The sequence below is a fragment of the Arvicola amphibius genome, chromosome 12 (genome assembly GCF_903992535.2).
Source record: "Arvicola amphibius chromosome 12, mArvAmp1.2, whole genome shotgun sequence".
NCBI lineage: Eukaryota > Metazoa > Chordata > Mammalia > Rodentia > Cricetidae > Arvicola > Arvicola amphibius.
In genome coordinates this window covers 46,444,632-46,462,423 of record NC_052058.2, presented here as the reverse complement: position 1 = coordinate 46,462,423, position 17,792 = coordinate 46,444,632, and the positions used below count along the sequence as shown (strand labels likewise).

At 43.5% G+C, this 17,792-nt stretch overlaps 1 protein-coding gene across 2 annotated transcripts; it reads right to left on the bottom strand.

Annotated features, from left to right (window-relative positions):
- Positions 1–140: 140 nt before the first annotated feature.
- Positions 141–17,420, bottom strand: Thoc7 (THO complex 7). Of its 2 annotated transcripts, XM_038349200.2 has the most exons (8): positions 17,267–17,420; positions 7,688–7,805; positions 6,679–6,806; positions 6,331–6,417; positions 3,554–3,611; positions 1,772–1,838; positions 1,590–1,659; positions 141–696 (listed from the first exon to the last, which is right to left on the bottom strand). In XM_038349200.2, exons 1-8 carry the CDS (start codon positions 17,283–17,285, stop codon positions 629–631), a joined length of 615 nt encoding a protein of 204 aa, XP_038205128.1. In that variant the 5' UTR covers positions 17,286–17,420; the 3' UTR covers positions 141–628. The 2 variants fall into 2 exon arrangements, with proteins under 2 accessions (XP_038205128.1, XP_038205129.1); XM_038349201.2 differs by lacking the exons at positions 7,688–7,805; positions 17,267–17,420 and adding an exon at positions 7,516–7,654.
- Between the last annotated feature and the right edge of the window lie 372 nt (positions 17,421–17,792).

Sequence of the window (17,792 nt, the reverse complement as noted above, 5' to 3'; positions counted from 1 at the left end):
AGCAGTAGCCAAGGCCGCCAGCTGAGCCTAACCTATGCCACAGCAAGTGCACCTCCTTGCACAAGCACGGAAACATCTGTATCGTGCATGCATGCCCAAAAATAAGTATTGTAAGAAATGACTCCTAAAGAACTAAAGAGTGGAGAGGAAACATTTACTAAACACATTTCTCAAGCACTAACAGAGAGAGACATAGAAAAGCAATGCAGATGGACTGATCTCATACACCAGCAATTCCTAACAGAGTGGAAACCCATGGCCCCTCACTTTCAAAAGTGCTTCCTCATGTGTATCCCAAACGTGATCTTCTCGGACTCCTCAGCTGATTTCATGAGGCACCTGTTACCAGCTACCCAGTTTTGAATAAGAACAAAGATCCAGCTTGAGACATTTTGTTAAATGTTTTCAGATGTTGAATTTTACCTTTAAGGATAAAAATGCATTTAGAAAACACACATACACCAAATACACTGCCTTTTTGTGAAGGAATATGAGTGAGAGATGAATTAATATTTAAAAGCAAAGCATTTCACTGCCAAAGTTGAAGCATGTCGAAAGCACAATAAAGCAAACCCAGTAAGCCCATGCAGCTTTCCACTGTCCCTGTGACTGGGGACAGTCAGCTCATCTACGGCTTAGAGTCTGTTTCCATGGTACTTTCTTGAACTTCATCCACCTCTGACAGCTTGTCGTCATCTGCAGGTAAAAAGACACAGAACTTTATTCAACGTCGCCTGCATTTTATGGCCAGCACGTGCATGAAAAGTTTTATTTTGTATTAGCAAATACATTTAAAACAAAGATGGCAAAATGGCAAGTTATGGCTGCAAATGGCTCAACAAGTAAAGGCACATCTTGTTGAGCCTAACGATTTAGGCTGGATCCTGGGACCCACATGGGGAAAGAGAACTGACTTCTACAGACTGGCCTCTGGCCTCCACACCCATGCCATAGTAATGTACGCAACCCTCTCCCCCAAACACACACACACAAATGTGATTCATTTAAAAATTCCGATTCAGTTATGCTTACTCATTACTAAGAATATAAAATTTGTGTGATAGATTTCATTAAAAACAAACTGATACCTAGGTCTCAGCCTGATTTTTTTTTTTTTTTAAGACTATCATTATCAGGGAACACAGACAATTCCAGTTGTTTATAGTCACAAGAAAAATCAAGTCTTCAAAATCTTGGAGTACCCCACTTGCTAGGCATGTAGGCAGCCTAACATACCTTGCCCGTGTCCCGAATCCTTAGTCAGGAAACACTCCCCGTCATCCTTGAAGTGTCCTCACTACTAGCCATGTGTGCACAGCACAGACTTGAAGTGTCCTCACTACTAGCCATGTGTGCACAGCACAGACTTGAAGTGTCCTCACTACTAGCCATGTGTGCACAGCACACACTACATCACTACTCTTCTGCATGCATGCGGAAAGTTTGAACACATGAGTGTTCTACTGCCATCCAGTTATACCACTAGATCCTGGACGTAGACTCTCTAGCCAAGGTATTCTTCTAAAAGACACAGCCTAAACATTTAAAAATCTTCATAAGCAGTAATTTTGAAATGGTTTTTTACTTACTCTCCAATGTTTGTTGAAGTTCGTGGATGGTACTAAGAAGAACGTGAAATTGTTTCCGTCTCAATTCCAGCTGTGTTAAGAAGAAACAACTTATATATAAGTTGGTCTACACACACACACTCTCACACGCATGCACACATGTACATGCATACACATAAAGGCTTATGGATATATTCAAATACCTTATCTTCAACACTTTCTTTAATATGTGAGAGATGCTCTAGTTCTTTGCCCAGAGCCTCTAGCTCCCTGTGGGGAAACAACAAAATAAACAATGTCATATTTTGTTACTTAAGACAATTTATAATTATTTTGGTCACTAAATAATATTCTGAAAATAAAAGGGTCTTGAGAGATGGGAGAGATAACTTGGCAGTTAAGAGCACCTGCTTCCCTTCCAGAGGACCCGGGTTCTATTCCCAGCACCATATGGTGGCTCACAACTGTCTGTGACTCCAGTCACAGGCATCTGACACCCTCTTCTGGCCACCATGGACACCAAGCATACAAGTGGTTCACAGACATGACATGCATGCAGACAAAGCATCCATAACACATAAGAGGAAAGGACAGAATAAGGAATCTAACACTCCTGTGGTAAGATATTTGAAACTGAGGATAATTTCTGATCTCTTAAATTGTAATGTATTTATTACAACTAGTTTAGATACAAATTTTAAAATGACAAGAAAATGTCATGTAGACTAAAATCCATGAACAGACACATTTTGCACACCAACTTCAGTTTTTCTTTTGGTAAAGAAAGAAAAACTCTGCCAGTTAACTAAAATGCTCTCTGAACCTGACTCCCAATTTCCTATCTCACACCTATTTCTCCCCCTCTACTTCCTACTCAGATAATCTGTGTATTATTCTAATTCTCTTAGATGCATCATTTGTATCTCTGAATAATTAACAGTATTAGTACATAACATTTGAGAGTTTCTTTTCATAAATGAAATGTATATGTTTCATAATTTGAAATTTATTAAGTCTTTTTCCTGTTTATGTCTTGAGCTGTTACAAAATGTGTGTCTAGTACAGTCTGCATTGGCACACATATCTGTTTCCTCTTAGGCACACTCCATGAACTTATCCTGGATCTCCAGGTAGTGCCACTGGAGAGAGGCGATAATCTAATCAAGCAGCGCGAGATTCTGTAATACTGAAATATGACTGCCCCTTTCTTTTGATGTACACTATGTGCTTATCTGAAAATGAAATACACAATAGATCTTCAACAATTCTGTGTTGGAGCCCACAAGGCTAGACAGTGAACGTACAGCTGACACACCAACAGGCAAATCCACAGGAAGTGTAAACATACATGTCCACATGGAATAACCCATTTTGCAGAGCTACAGGAACACTTGTCTTTTGGAAAAGTCACTGTCATATCTGTGGAAACCTTGTGAGGCCTCGATTCTCCCTTCAGAATGGGATTCATTCCCAAAACACCTCAGCAGTGTAACTTCTCCTACAGGGGCAACAGAATGACCTTTCCATTCCCCACACCAGGAGGCCTTAGAGACACACCATTCACTCTTTGTTCTAGCAGTCAAATTTACATAGAGTCAGTCCCACAAAATTACCTGCTCACAGACCACATAGAAATTTCTACAGAAGACAGCTATTGAGCAGGAAGACAGCATGCCCCACCTTTGCTAACAAACAAATCTGGGCGTCCCCAAAGCTGGTTATCACAAAAGAGATTAGATGAGGAGAATGGGTGAATTCAGGACTCAGGGATGTTTAGTAACTTTATCTATGGTTTGGGATGTCAGATACTTCCCCTTGGATGCTGGCTCCTTCCTGGGTCATGTCACCTGTTCCGGAGTAGTATTGCTTTGTCAGGTTCTACCTGTCCTTTTTGTGATTTTTATATGCATATTATCATTGTCTTTGCCTGAGGAATTTTCCAACTATCTGTAGAAAGGCAGCTCCCTGTAATGCTCTAAACTTACTTCAGTGTCTCATGCCTGTCAGGATGATGCTGGATCACTTTTGCCAAAGCGTCATATTCTGAAAGACATGAAAATATTTGACAAATTAAGGAGCTTTTTGAACCTGGATTATCAGAACTTCACTTTCTTAAATTAATAAAGAAATGACAATAATGAGCCCGGCATGGCGCACGCCTTTAACCCCAGCACTTAGAAGGCACAGGCAGGTGGACCTCGGGGAGTGTGAGGCCAGCCTGGTCTACACCTCAAGTTCCAGGAGTCAGGGCTGTAACACTGAGAATGCTATCTCAACCCCAAAAATGGCAAGCTATGGGAAACAAATCATAAGTAGCATCCCCCAAGGCCTCTGCATCAGCTCCTGCCTCCAGATTTCTGCCCTGTTTCTGTTCCTGACTTCTTTCAGTGATGGATTACAATGTGGAAGGATGTTTAAGAATACTCATGAGCACAAGCAAAAACTGGAAGTGATGATCACCAACATTAATACAATTCCTTTGGAGATGAAGAAGATGAAGGAAATCTCCCATATCCTGCTGTGTGACCTTGATCTCCATTTTGGTCAGCCCCAAAAGACTGAGGACCAAGGAAGCAAAAACAAGACATCCATTTGAAGAGCCAGAGATACCAGATGTAGCCCTTGCTTCTATTAGTTTATCTGACTGAATTTGCTGGGAATATTATTTTTATGTGTGTTACTTTTCTTTATGCTGCATTTGAACAACTGTGAAGCTGTGATTCTTTGCCTGCCTAAAACACCTGATGGTTCTAATAAAGAGATTAATGGCCAATAGCAGGGCAGAAGCAAGGATAGGCAGGGCTAGCACACAGACTATAAAGAGAGAACAAGGAGTAAGAGAAAGAAAAGCCAGACACAAGGAGAGGTGGACATCAGGGGCAGCTACCCACACATCCAGCCAGTCACAGAGCAATTATGAAAGAAAGGTATACAGAAATAGAGAAAGATAAAAGCCCAGAGGCAAAAGGTAGTCGGGATAATTTAAGTTAAGAAAAGCTGGCAAGAACAAGCCAAGTTAAGACCAGGCACTCATAACTAAGAATAAGTCTCCGAATGTGACTTATCTGGGAGCTGGGTGGCAGGCCCCCCAAAAAACCAAAAGAGTAAAACTTCCCACAGCATGAACTTTTCCTATTTGTTTTCAATTGCTAGCTTGGTTGACTTAAAAATCTGGAAGAACTAAGTTTATTAGTATAATTTAAAACAATATAAGATTACAAACAAGCATATCATCTTCATGAACATCTAGTGGACAGCACTTTCTCCTCATTTTAATGTAAACATTTCAGAATCTGAAGTGATTTCAAATTCATGTCATTATTTCTGCTCCACGGAAATTGCCACATTAAGTCATGTAACTTCTGCTAACTGTTCTTATGAAATCATAAATTAATTTTAAAACTTAAAAAAATACTGCACATTTAAAATCATTTAGGATTGATATTATTATTGATACTGATACTGATAATTATTATTATTATTGTAAGCTGGTATATTTGCTATAAATTAGCCACTGAAACTTCACACATCCTGTAACTAGATGCAAAGCCACTTCTTAAAAGGGAGAATAAAAAGCCAGGCAGTGGTGGCACTCACCTTTAGTCCTAGCATTCGGGAGGCAGAGACAGAGGCAGGGGTTCGAGGCCAGCCTGGCCTACAAAGCGAGTTTCAGGATAGTCGGGGCTACCTAAAGAAGGGGGGTAGTGGTGATGGTAGTAAAATACTGAATTGATTAGCTCACGAACACATGCAACACATTGTTTCAGGACACTGCATAGTAAGTCAGTGAGGCTGATTCTATCTTAAATAATCTTTTACATTATAAAAAATATATTTTTCAGTATAAAACAAAACAGAAGTGAAGCCACAAAACCTCACCATCATCAAATAACAACATTTTCTATTTCCATTTAGTTTTCACAACACTGTCAGTTATGGCTGTCATTTACTTCAATGACTTAGAGTTAAGTTTCCATGAGACCCAGACTTACCGAGAATTTGTAACCCTCCTGCCTTAGCCAAGTGATGGGATTTCAAGTATGTACCACCACGCGGTTTAAACATTGCTCTTTATTTTTACTTCTTCCAATTTACGTGACAGGAGGAGCAATGTCCCTGCCATTTAAACTGATTTTGAGGCTGGAGCAATGACTGAGCAGTTAAAAGCATACACTGCTGTTCACAGAATCCAGGTTCGGTTCCCAGCACGCATGTGTGGCTCACAGCTGCCTCAGCTCCAGGATAAAATGGCCACTTCTGCTCTCCACAGGACACAGGAACTCAGCTGCCAGGCTTGGTGGCAAGTGTTTTGCCCACTGGGCCAACCTGCTGTCCTCTAACCCTTAACATTCCTGTGAGGGACTTGTGTGGATAATGTTTGTTTGCTTTGTGCTTAACAAAATGTTTAAATTCTTTTCCATTTTTTAAAAGTAGCTTCATTAAATCACCAAATAAACACCTCTGTCTGTCATATAGCTAGCTCACCTTCGCAGACAAACTGCAACACCGCTTAGGAAAAAGGATCTAAAGACAGAAAAAATGTCTGAGAAATATTTGGGTAGCCAATAAAATTCAGCAAAATAAAAATCTTTTTCACTATACCTTGCCTTCTCCATTTTAAGTAACAGTTTCAAGAATTAAATATAACTATTTTTTTATAAACTGATTCACACTGTAGATTTTACTTTTCAATATTAAAAACGTCATAGAAGTTGTAGTCGGGAATAAAATATCCCTACAAAGTCCTTTAAATCATTCTTACCTTGCCGATTTTTTCGTATTCGTTTTGCTTGAAGAATTTGCTTTTTACACTCAGCAATCTTCTCATGTGCTCCCGCAATACTACATTCTACACGAAAGGGAGTTTTAAGAAGGTAATTATATAATTACATGCATAATCTGTACCTTTTAACAGAAGCTCCACTGATCAAACAAGACGCTGACATTCACAACACGTCATGCTCCATCTTATGACATGACACCGTGGCTGCTGACCTTTACCAGACCCTTTATTACCCTGCAATTACTGACAGCTTTACTACAGTGCAAATATTACCAGACAGCTTTTCTCTCAAACCACAAAAAAATTATACTAAGAAACAGTACTTACCTATTTCTTTGTATATTTTTTCATAATTTTCCATTTCTCTGAGATTCATATCATACACCAGCAAAGTTTTGCCCATTGAAAATTCACATTGAGACAGAGTGCTCAGCATACGTTGGTACTGGCTATATCTAATGAAAAAGAGAAAGAGAATTTTAAAAAATTGTAAACTAAATAAAACCGTGTTCAGGCAATTATTTGTTTTACTTAAAGTACCTTAGAACACCCGCCTTTACTACTTTCTTGGATAGATAAGGTGTACTTGAACTTACAGGCTGCTCTGGTTACAAAGGCAAGGTGAGCTTACCGTTCTCAGCACTATAGGCTCAGTTCAAGGCATCTGAATTATTTTAATCACCCTTAACAATATTTTGATTAAGAGTTTTTTTTTTTTTCCAGAGCCGGTTGGTTATGATGCACACCTTTAATCCCAGCACTCGGGAGGCAGGGGCAGGCGGATCTCTGTGGGTTCGAGGCCAGCCTGGTCTACAAGAGCTAGTTCCAGGGCACGCTCCAAAAGCTACAGAGAAACCCTGTCTCGAAAAACCAAAATAAATAAACACAGACACACACAGACACACACACACACACAAAAAAAGCACAAATAAATAAAGTTTTCTTCAGAATTCTATTCTTACAACTTTCCTACTCTATATAATACAATCACTTTAGCAGAAAATCCAGAAAAAACTTCAAAAAATTAGTGTGTAATCATTTTGTAGCAACTTAAATATTAACTTAGTAACAAAAGAGAAATCTTCATTTAGAGATATTAAGCAAATACTGATTTGATATTAAAGGTAATCAAACTATTGAGTCTGAATTTAATCTTTGTTTCACCTTTTACTCCTGCGCTTTCTGCATGTTATAATAGACACAGAGGAGGCTGGGAAAGAGAATAGTCAGTCAGGAAGTGGCTGCACTGAATAGGGAAGGTGAAGAGAACTATTTAACATGGCCTAGAGAATGCTCCACCAGGACGTTGGTATAGAACAGCCGAGGAAGTAAGTACCCCTCCTCTTGGGATCCAGAGTTGCACCACTTGATGAAGCTCTTCACGAGGAGATTAATTCTCCGGTCATCCCCAGCACCATCTCCATCAATCAGAAGACGCTTCCGTATGACCTCGTCTAGAGGAAAAAGGGTGAGAATTGAAATGAACATTTGGTTTTGGGTAATTCCCAAGACAACCAGTATTACTACTCATTTGCTCATCCAAAAGAAAATGACTTAAGTGTAAGTATATTTAATGCCACTGGCTGAGCTGCCACTTGAGAGCAAGAAAGTAAAACTGGTAAATTTAATTTCCATCTTGTCACGATTAAAAATGTCTTTTTTCCCCCTCAAAGAAAAATGATTACCTATGGTATGTTGGGATGAGGGCCCAGGTGAAACTGTGCCCTCAGAACTGGCATTCCATGGGTTGCTGAGAGGAAATTTGCAGGTCTAACAGAAAGGCTAAGCCAATAATTGTTAAGAGAACCACTTTTGAAAAAAATCTGCCCAAACCAATGGAAGCCAGGGCTGCACATACCTATCCAGGACTGCACACATCTATCCAGGACTGCACACATCTATCCAGGCCTGCACACATCTATCCAGGACCGCACACATCTACCAAGGACTGCACACATCTATCCAGGCCTGCACACATCTATCCAGGACCGCACACATCTACCAAGGACTGCACACATCTATCCAGGACCGCACACATCTACCAAGACCTGCACTCATCTATCCAGGACTGCACACGGTCTATTCAGGACGTATGTCTAGCTAGGTGAGAGGCACTGACAGGAGGACGGGGAAAGGAAGAATCCTCGCATGCAGTATCAACTCAGACAGACATGGCAGGTCAGAGAAAAGAGTGCAGCTTCATGAAGTGATATAACGTAGCTGTTACACGCTCTAAAGCAACTCTCATTTTTGTTGTTGCTATCTGACCAGTACAGGCTGCTCTGGAAATCACTGTGCAGCCTCTGCCTTCCACAACAGGTGTGAGCCACTATACCTGACTTCCACGTCTCATTTTTTGCTCCAATGCAAAGAGAAAATAAAACACAAAAGTAATGCAAATGATGACAGAACAAATGGGGTCCAAACCAGCTTGTTGGCAGTTCTGAGCTAGAGTTCTTACTGGGACCAAATAGTGCTGGGCCATAATCAGAAAGACAGAAGGAAATGGGGAAAATTTATTTCCATCTAGCAGATCATAATGTGTATGTACCACACTGTTGACAAGACACTCAGAAACTGTACTCACACACTGTTAAACACGCAGGGACAGATGTAATCAACGATGCTTGAAATGGATGCAGCTTTTTGTTCCCACAAGCATAGAATTTTTCTCTTTTCCTTTTGGGTTCTGAGATAGGATCTCTCTCTGCAGCTATGCAGCTTGTTCTGATACTCTGTGGCAGAGGCTGGAGTTACAGGTACGCACGGCATGCGCAGCAGTGTTGTCTGTAGTGAAAGACTGCACTGCAGACCTCACACAACCTCTCTTTAGATGATTAAAGTAACTTCTGAGACGTGGAGCATGCCGCTGTCCAGTGTGTAAGAAAATGTAAAGTGTGTGCACACATGCAGAAAATATCTCTGGAGGGATTCACGGGTAATGGACAGTAATAGTGATTGTTTCTGATAAGGGACTATAAAGATGCAAATGATTTTCTTAGATACCATTTTATAATTTTTGTTTGTTTTCTGGGCTTTCACTTTCTTTTTAATTGAATAATACTTTGAATACACATTTAAAGTATGAATAATTTCTGGAGAGACAACATGAATCAACAGCAAAGTCTGACAACAGCGCTTGTGTGTAGGCACAGGTGTTTGTAAGGACAGGCAAGGGAGATGGGCCCAGGTCAGGACAGCCTTAGACAGACACTTTCAACTTTTGAAAGGCTGTGCAAGCTACAGATTCATCCGATCATTTAACTTTATGTTTCAAAAACACGAATTTTTCAAGCTTTAATCACCGAACAATGGTATTTCAAGAGACCCAGATAAATAAAACTTAGCCCTTTAAAAGATTAAAATCACCAGGTGGTGGTGGCACAGGCTTTTAATTCCAGCACTCAGGAAGCAGAGGCAGGCAGATTTCTGAGAGTTCAAGGCCAACCTGGTCTACAAAGAGAATTGCAGGAGAGCCAGGCTGTTTTGTTACACAGGGAAACAAACAAACACACACACACACACACACACACACTTTTGAGACAAGGTCTCACTTTGCACTCCTGGCTGTTCTGAAACTTGTTATGTAGACTTTGCTGGCCTCAAACACCCCGCACATGAGATTGCAGTCTGCTTCTGTCAGGTGCTGGGAGTAACGGCAGCCTTGGGGCCGGAGAGCTCCGTGGTTAGGAATGAGCGCTGCTCTTCCAGAGGACCAGGAAGCATTCTCGGCACTCAAGCCTCCTGTCATCCCAGCTCCGCGGCTCTGTGCTTCCCGACCTCTCCAGCACCTGCACTCACGCACACACTCGCACAGGAGCTCACACACACGCACCAAGAATTAAGAAGGGAAATCTGAAGGTGTGTGCTAACATGCACGACAACTTTGACTGTCTAAATGGGACAGAAGGAGCATCCACTCTGCTCAGCGTCGGGGAGGAATGGTGCTGCTCAGGTGCTCTGCTCCTCTCTCCTTTCCTCCCAAGCACTGCCCTTCTTCCTAGATGCCTGGGATGTCAGACACAAATGCAGTAGGAGACAGAGAGGAGCCACCACCACAACTACTATCTTAAGTCTAGTAAATAAAAATATTTAAAATATGCTTTGTGATAGGTCTGGGAGAACACTTTAAGATCTATGCATCTTCATATATGAACGCAGTACTCCAATTTGGGAAACACTGAGAAGCCAATTACACCAAATCAACAGCCCCAGCCAACTTGACTTTTCTCTGCAGCCCAGATATGTAGGTCAGCCTAGCCTAGAACACACAACAATCCTTCTGTATCAGTCTCTTAATTGCTGTTACAGGTGTGAGTGAGGTACCATGACAGACTTCAAGATTTTTTCTTTTTTGGAGACATAGTCTTGATATACACACACACACATATATATATGGAGAGAGAGAGAGAGAGAGAGAGAGAGAGAGAGAGAGAGAGAGAGAGAGAGAGAGAGAGAGAGAGTCTTGGATGCCCTGGAACTCACAGAGCTCACTCAACCTCTGCCTCTGGAGTGTTGGGATTAAAAGGCGTGATGCCATGCCCAGCCTGACTTCAGTATTTTAAAATTGGGTTTGTGATGCCTCAAAGGCCTTTTAAAGACCACTGCCTTTATTAAACACTAACAAAGACGAGCGGCCGTTATTTTCATTGTCATAGCAACAAGTACTTATACAAAAGATGTGAGCAAAATTTATGCACAAAAGGCATAAAAGTAAATTCTGAGGAAGCCTCTTAATCTCAGAGCAGAAATAGCATCTGCATCAGCACACACACTGAGGCAGCGGTGGTAGTTAGAAGAGAACATATTACAGATGAGCTGGGGACAATCAGATCAGGTGGGATTTGAGTGGCTCTTTATCAACTTTTCTCAAAATTTCTAACACAGGTTTCATTCAGCAGTATCAGATATAGCTGAATTAAGCAATGACACCATTTATATATTATAACATTTTAATAATAAATGAAAAACACCCCAAATGTCTTTAAAAGTGGGTGAACAAGTTAAATTTTGTTATAAGAACAGGATGGGATATTATCAATCTGGAAACAAAGGATGAGAAAATAATTTTTGATACAGGGATAAATTAAGATCCAAGACAAAGAATGTATAGTATGCTGTCATTGAAATAAAAATGGGAGGGAGAAGTATATTTACATATGTTTGCATTTGCATAGATATCCTGGGAAGACATAAAATAACAAATGAAAGGAGCTATCAAGAGAGGGTCCTCACTACAAAAACAAAACAAAACAAAGCAAAAAACCAGTCACTGGAGGACAAACCAGAAGGTGAAGAAATGAACAGTTTGACTTAAATACCAGAAGAGTACTCAAAATCTGGGAGTTATTCTGTTATAAAAGCAAAGAAGGCTAAAGTCTTCCCATTTCATGCCTTGCCCGCAGGCCGAGGCTGTGAGCTCTAGAGCTGGGGAAAGGGCGCACCAGAGCCTGAAGACCAGATGAGGGGGGCAAGGCGATGGGAATGGTAGTTTACAGGCCGCCCTCAGAGAGGGCTGTATCTGTTGGTAGGCGACTGAGCTGTACACGGGCAGGAGCGAGTGGAAGATGACAACTGGGCAAAGCCCACAGGCAGGATGACTAGTCAGGAGGCTGCCAAGCCACAGGCAGTTAGGAACCCCAGGTTCCAGAAGGCAGGTTAGGACTGGGCAGGGGGCATGAGAGGGATGTGGGAACTGGGCTGGCATTGCAGAGGCTCTTTCCTGGGCAGTCTCAGACCCTCCTTGCACCTCAGCCCTATTACTCTCTGAGCACAGTTTTTCTAAAAACTGGGACAGAAACTGAAACTTGGAGACAAAGGTTTTGGTTGTGTACCCAAAGTATGCTTTGTGTATGAGCACTTGAGATCAGCTCCTAACTTCATCGGTAAAAAAGAATAAAACTATCTAGTTTGCGGACTGTTGAGAATCACACTGAAAACAAAAGTGAAAGAAAACAATGTCAGTCTGTAGGAAAACGCCTCACACATTACCCTTTTAAATCTTTATATTAAATTTTAACCCACAGCTTGCAATGCCCTAGAAGCGTTACATGAGTAAATGAAGATACTTAGCTAGACATACAACTATGTATCTATGTAAATATGGACTCTGTATTCAAAAAATTGCCCAGTTATGATTGTTTGCCTCTAACTTATAGCAAGGTCACAGCACTCCTTTCTTAAATGTTGTATGGACAGTTACTGCCTAGAAAAGCAGACAAGAATTACTGCTGTAGCACACACCTTGTAGAGACTACGCTAGCAATGAAGAGAAAGGTACATTCCCAGGCTGAGAACAGCTTCCTTCTCTCTATTCCTAACACACACGGCAGGAGCATTTTTTTCTTCAGCAACACCTCCTCATTTAGACACTATACTGAACATACCTAAAATGTTTTCTTTTTTCCCCTAAGACAGGGTTTCTCTGTGTGTCGTCCTAGCTGGCAAAGCCACTCTGGTCATTCTGCAGACCAGGCTGGCTTCAAACTCAAGAGTTATCTGCCTGCCTCCAGAGTGTTGGGACTAAGGAAAGGGGTGCACAACCACTCCAGGCTCCTAAAGCGCTTTTGACTTCCTAAATTACTATGATTGAAGCCTTCATAAATAATCTGGTTGCTTGTGCTACTCCCAGCAAATAAGCAAAAACTGCTTAGAAACTACTTTATTGATACTAACTTGAGGAGACACTATGAACATGTTTACATAGATTCCTATTAGATTTATCATTGTATCACCCCCACTCGTGTGTTGTGGATGGCTCAGAGGTTAAGAGCACTGGCTGCTCTTCCAGAGGTCCTGAGTTCAATTCCCAGCAACCACATGGTGGCTCACAACCATCTGTAGTGAGATCTGGTGCCCTCTTCTGGCCTGTAAGTATACGTGCAAGCAGAACACTGTATATGTAATAAATAAATAAATCTTAAAAAAAAAAAAAAAGACTAATTACATATGCCCATCTGCTGCACTCCTCATGGCAGAACTCCTGTCCCCACCCTTCATGAACTTTAAAATCATTAGGTCAACAATAACAATATATATACAAGGAGACAGAATAAATAAACAAGGGAACTTGACTCCTACCATGTAAATGCAGCTCTCATCTGAGGTACTTATGTCCCGTTTAAACAAACTATTCACAGTAAAATCAAAATTAAAAAATTTTAAGGCAGACACGCCCACAATCCCAGTATTTAGCAAGTGAAAGTGGGATTGCACAATTGTATAATTAAAGATAAAACTTCAATTTTGCTTTAAAAACGTACCTTAGCTAAAGAGAAATTATTCAATATTTGAACTAGTTAGTCCACGTGCACAGGTGCGAATGGGATGAATGTAATGTACTGCCCCTGGTGAACAGAAGAGCTTAAAGTGACCACTGCCGTGGCGGCAAACGCTTCTACAATGTTCACTCCATTTGTCTCTGCTCACTGAGAGCTGAACCAGCTTAGCTAATGAACAGCCATTCACTTTCAAAGTGCTTACGTCAATTACCACTCTGTATCCTTGAAGTGACCCATAAAGTCTATGTATCATCGTCCATTTACAGATGACCACTGTCATCTTTGCCTTCATTGGAAAAGATATACAATTACATTATTGAATAGTGCCATTATTCTGTCATATTGTTTATGAGCATATTAAAATCATTTTAAATTTAATAAGTATATGTGCATGAGAGCTGTAAGGTCAAACTGCTCTATTAAGTGGGACATTTCCCCATTTTCTCACTTTCCATCCGTTACTCTAGACACCAACATATCTACTTAATGTTCTCTGTACTACAAAATGGGCTCTGACACAATTCAACACACTTTAAATTATCACCTACAACACATGGGCTGTTAGAATAATTGAAATTACCAGTGACATATCTTAACCAGCTTTTAGTTGGCCAAACTTAGGAGTGGTTTTGTCAGAAATGAGCTGCCCCTTGCCTAAGTCACTAACTCCCCAGGACCTCCTCAATCCCCATTGGCTCTTCTGCATGTGAGCAAGCTGGGGATGCAGAGTGCTTGCATAACATGCAAAGGAGTCTTGCTTCAATCCCTACTAGCACATGCGCACACACACAAAAGCACACAAGGCACACTCACGCACACAGACACACTCGCACACACATGTGCACATGCACACAAACACAGATGCGCGCACACACCCACACACGCACACACAGATAATGCTGTCTAGATCCCAGTATCACCCCTCTAATTTCCTTCTGTACCTAGTACCTCATATTTGTTGACTGCTTCCTTAGTAATTACTTTAGTTCAATTATCTTCCCCAAACAAGGTAGGAAATGGCAATCAGTGCAGATACAGTTCTCCCTAGGGGAGTGGTAGAGGTTAGTAAAGTCACATCTGTATTAAGAAATATGTGCTGACTATTACCATGTGTTTGATTCAGCACAATGCCCTTTATTTTTAAAACAGCATTCTGAGGTAGATTTTATTATTATTTTAATTTACAGAGAACAAAACTCAGCCTCAAAGAAGCTAAGTTATCGCCACAAGGCCAGAAGTTGCAGTTTTAAAGTGGGCTTCCTGTGGCCTCTAAGGGTGAGGGGCTGAAGTTGGCAAGTTTATAGCTCATCATTCCTTCCCTTCCCTCACACAACAAATGCACCACTCCTTTGGAGCAAGGCACAAAATAATGCAGTTAAGAAACATCTGACCAGCCCAGAAATTGGTATGACTTCTGCTCACTTACTGAAGTCCCTTGGTTGGAGGGCTGGCTCCATCACCTCTCACTAGCACCACTGCAGCAGGAGCTGCACTCAGACCACACTGGCCAGGCAGAGAGATGCCTCAGCAGCTAAGAGCACAGTCAGGCTGTCCTTCCAGAGGTACTGGTTCAATTCCCAGCACCTATGTACTAGCTCAGAACCATGTACTACAGATAGGACACTCTTCTGAACTCCAGACACCAGACCCACGTGGTGTGTATACATACATACCTACATACCCCCCCACACACACACACGAGAGAGGTGTGGGGGCTTGGTTTTTAAGCTCAGGTTCTGGAATTTACTACTATTGCAACTCTGGACAAGTTACTTAATTTCTTTGAGTAGCAGCTTCATCTATAAAACAGGAATAATTAGGACACTGGCGGACACCAGCTACAGCGCTATGTGAAGGTTAGTGAAGGGGGTGTTTTCAGCAACCCTTCCCATTTCCTCACGTGTAGGAGCTGAGGATATAGATCAGGATAAGAAGTAAAACACTTTCCAAAATGAATAAAATTGTGGCCCTGTTCTCAGCATTGCAAAGAAATACTCCAATTAATTACACAAAAGCAGATCTGATCGCATCATACTTAAAGCTTGGACTGGTGTGGTGGCAAGTACCTTTAGTCCCAGCACTCAGGAGGCAGAACTAGGGGGGATCTCTGTGAATTCCAGGGCCAGCCTGATCTACAGAGGAAGTTCCAGGACAGCAAAGGCTACATAGAAAGACCTTGTCTCAAAAAATCCAAACGAAAGCAAACCAAATTAAAAAACTTTCCAATGGCTTTCCCTGACTATAAAAATCCATGGTGCTTAACTTTTTCTAAGTTCTAGCTAATTAATACCTGATGTACTCAATTTCTTTCAGCATTTTGGGATTTTTGTTTTGTTTTTGTTTTTCGAGACAGGGTTTTTTCTGTAGCTTTGGTGACTGTCCTGGAACTAGCTCTTGTAGACCATCAGGCTGGCCTCGAACTCACAGAGATCCGCCTGCCTCTGCCTCCTGAGTGCTGGGATTAAAGGCGTGCACCACCACTACCCGGCGCATTTTGGGATTTGTACGTGTGGTTGGTCATTTGTAATTCCAGTCCTACTATACTTATTTATCCTTCGAAGGAAGAGAGGAAGGAAGTCTTCCAAGTTTTGTAAACGCCAGTAGAAACGGAACCACAACCACCTCAGTTCAATCCCTAGGACCCACAGGGTGGAAAGAAAGAAGTGACCTCAGCAAGTTATCCTCTGACTGGGGAACGGGGAGAGAGGGAGGGAGAGATACAGCCAGAGACAGCACAGAGGCGCATACACAATAAACACACCTTCCCTCCACCCCAACTATTTAATGGTTACACCCACAGCGAACTACAAACGTCTAAGATGGAACATCCCTCTAGCTTCTGGGATGCAAACTGTGTTAAATAAAGCGCTGCCCGGAAGGAAGGTAAACACCTTCTGATAAACGGCACTGGCCTCAAAAAAGGGTTAAAATCCCTATATCTATCCCCCACTTAGACATCTCGACCAGTGCTCATATTTGGGCTTTTCTTCCCATGTCCTAGATGTCAGTCCTCAGTTTCTCCACTGATATTCATAGCTAGTGGTACCCCTCTCAAGCCCAGCCCCACAAGCCATGGATGGAAACCTTGCTACCAAGTGGGTACCAAAGCAAATTCTGGCTCCGGTTGCCCATCGCTAATGTCCACACCTCCCCCGAAACGTCCCCTTATTTCTGCTTTCAGCCCACATACACCAACCGTCCCCCATCCATCACCCCCAATCCAATCCATTCCCCCCCCCCCCAATCCACCCAGGCCTGCAAACCTCTCTCCCCACGCTCCCTCCCGGAGCCGCCGCGGTCTCAGCCGCCGGTTCCATCCCCGGTGGCGCTTTTTATCTTGTAGGTCGCCCAGGCACACTTCCCGAGCGGCCCTCCAGACGCCCCTGTGTCTGCTGGAGCCTGTCCCCAGCTCGGTGTCCTCGCTCCACCGCGCTCCGAGGGACCCAGCGCACGGCCCGTGGGCCCGACCCAGCCCAGCCTGCGAAGCCCCCTGGGCGGCGCAATTCATCTCCCGGGGCTCCCGAGCTCCGCCGCCGCCCCGGGAGCCCCCCACCCCCATCACCCCGACCCCAGACGGCCCGGAGCCCGGCACTGCCCCGCTTCCCCCGCGTCCCCGCACCCCGCGGCGGCCTCACCGTCAGTCACGGCTCCCATGGCGTGTGCGGCGGCGGCGGCGGCGCGAGCTGAGGCGGCGGTTGGCGGCGGAGGTCAAACTCCCACAATGCAGCCGGGTAAACAGTCATGGAGGAGGAGGCGGCGGCGCCCGCGGCCGCCCTCTCCGACTCCTGAGTCGCGCCGCCCCGCGCTGCGCCGCCGCGGGACTCGCGCTGTCCGCGCTCGCCGCTCTCCTCCGGGGGGCGCGGAGCGGCCGGCGGGTGAAGGGCGAGGCGGGCGGCGGTGGCTTGGCCCGCGCACCCCGCCGTCCCGCCCGGCCCGCGCCCACAGGCCGCCCTGGAGGCCGCGGCCAGCCGCCAGGTGAGCTCGAGGCTGCGCGTGCTCCGGGGTGGGGGTGGGGGGTCTCCACGGCCGTCGCTCCGGGTGGTGACTGTCAATCCCCGGCCGCCGGGGGCCGCTCGCGCCGGTGGGGGAGATAGGCGCCCACGCGCTGCGCAGCGGGTCTCGAACCCGGGTCCCCGAGGCGGGCGCGACAAGCCAGCCTCC

Excerpts from the sequence above, each read along its gene's own strand:
- Thoc7 (XM_038349200.2), bottom strand. Across the intron at positions 6,807-7,687 it reads TCTGGATCCCAAGAGGAGGG|ATATAGCCAGTACCAACGTA; the intron begins GTACTTACTTCC and ends CTTTTTCATTAG. Across the intron at positions 6,418-6,678 it reads AAAAATATACAAAGAAATAG|AATGTAGTATTGCGGGAGCA; the intron begins GTAAGTACTGTT and ends CCTTTCGTGTAG.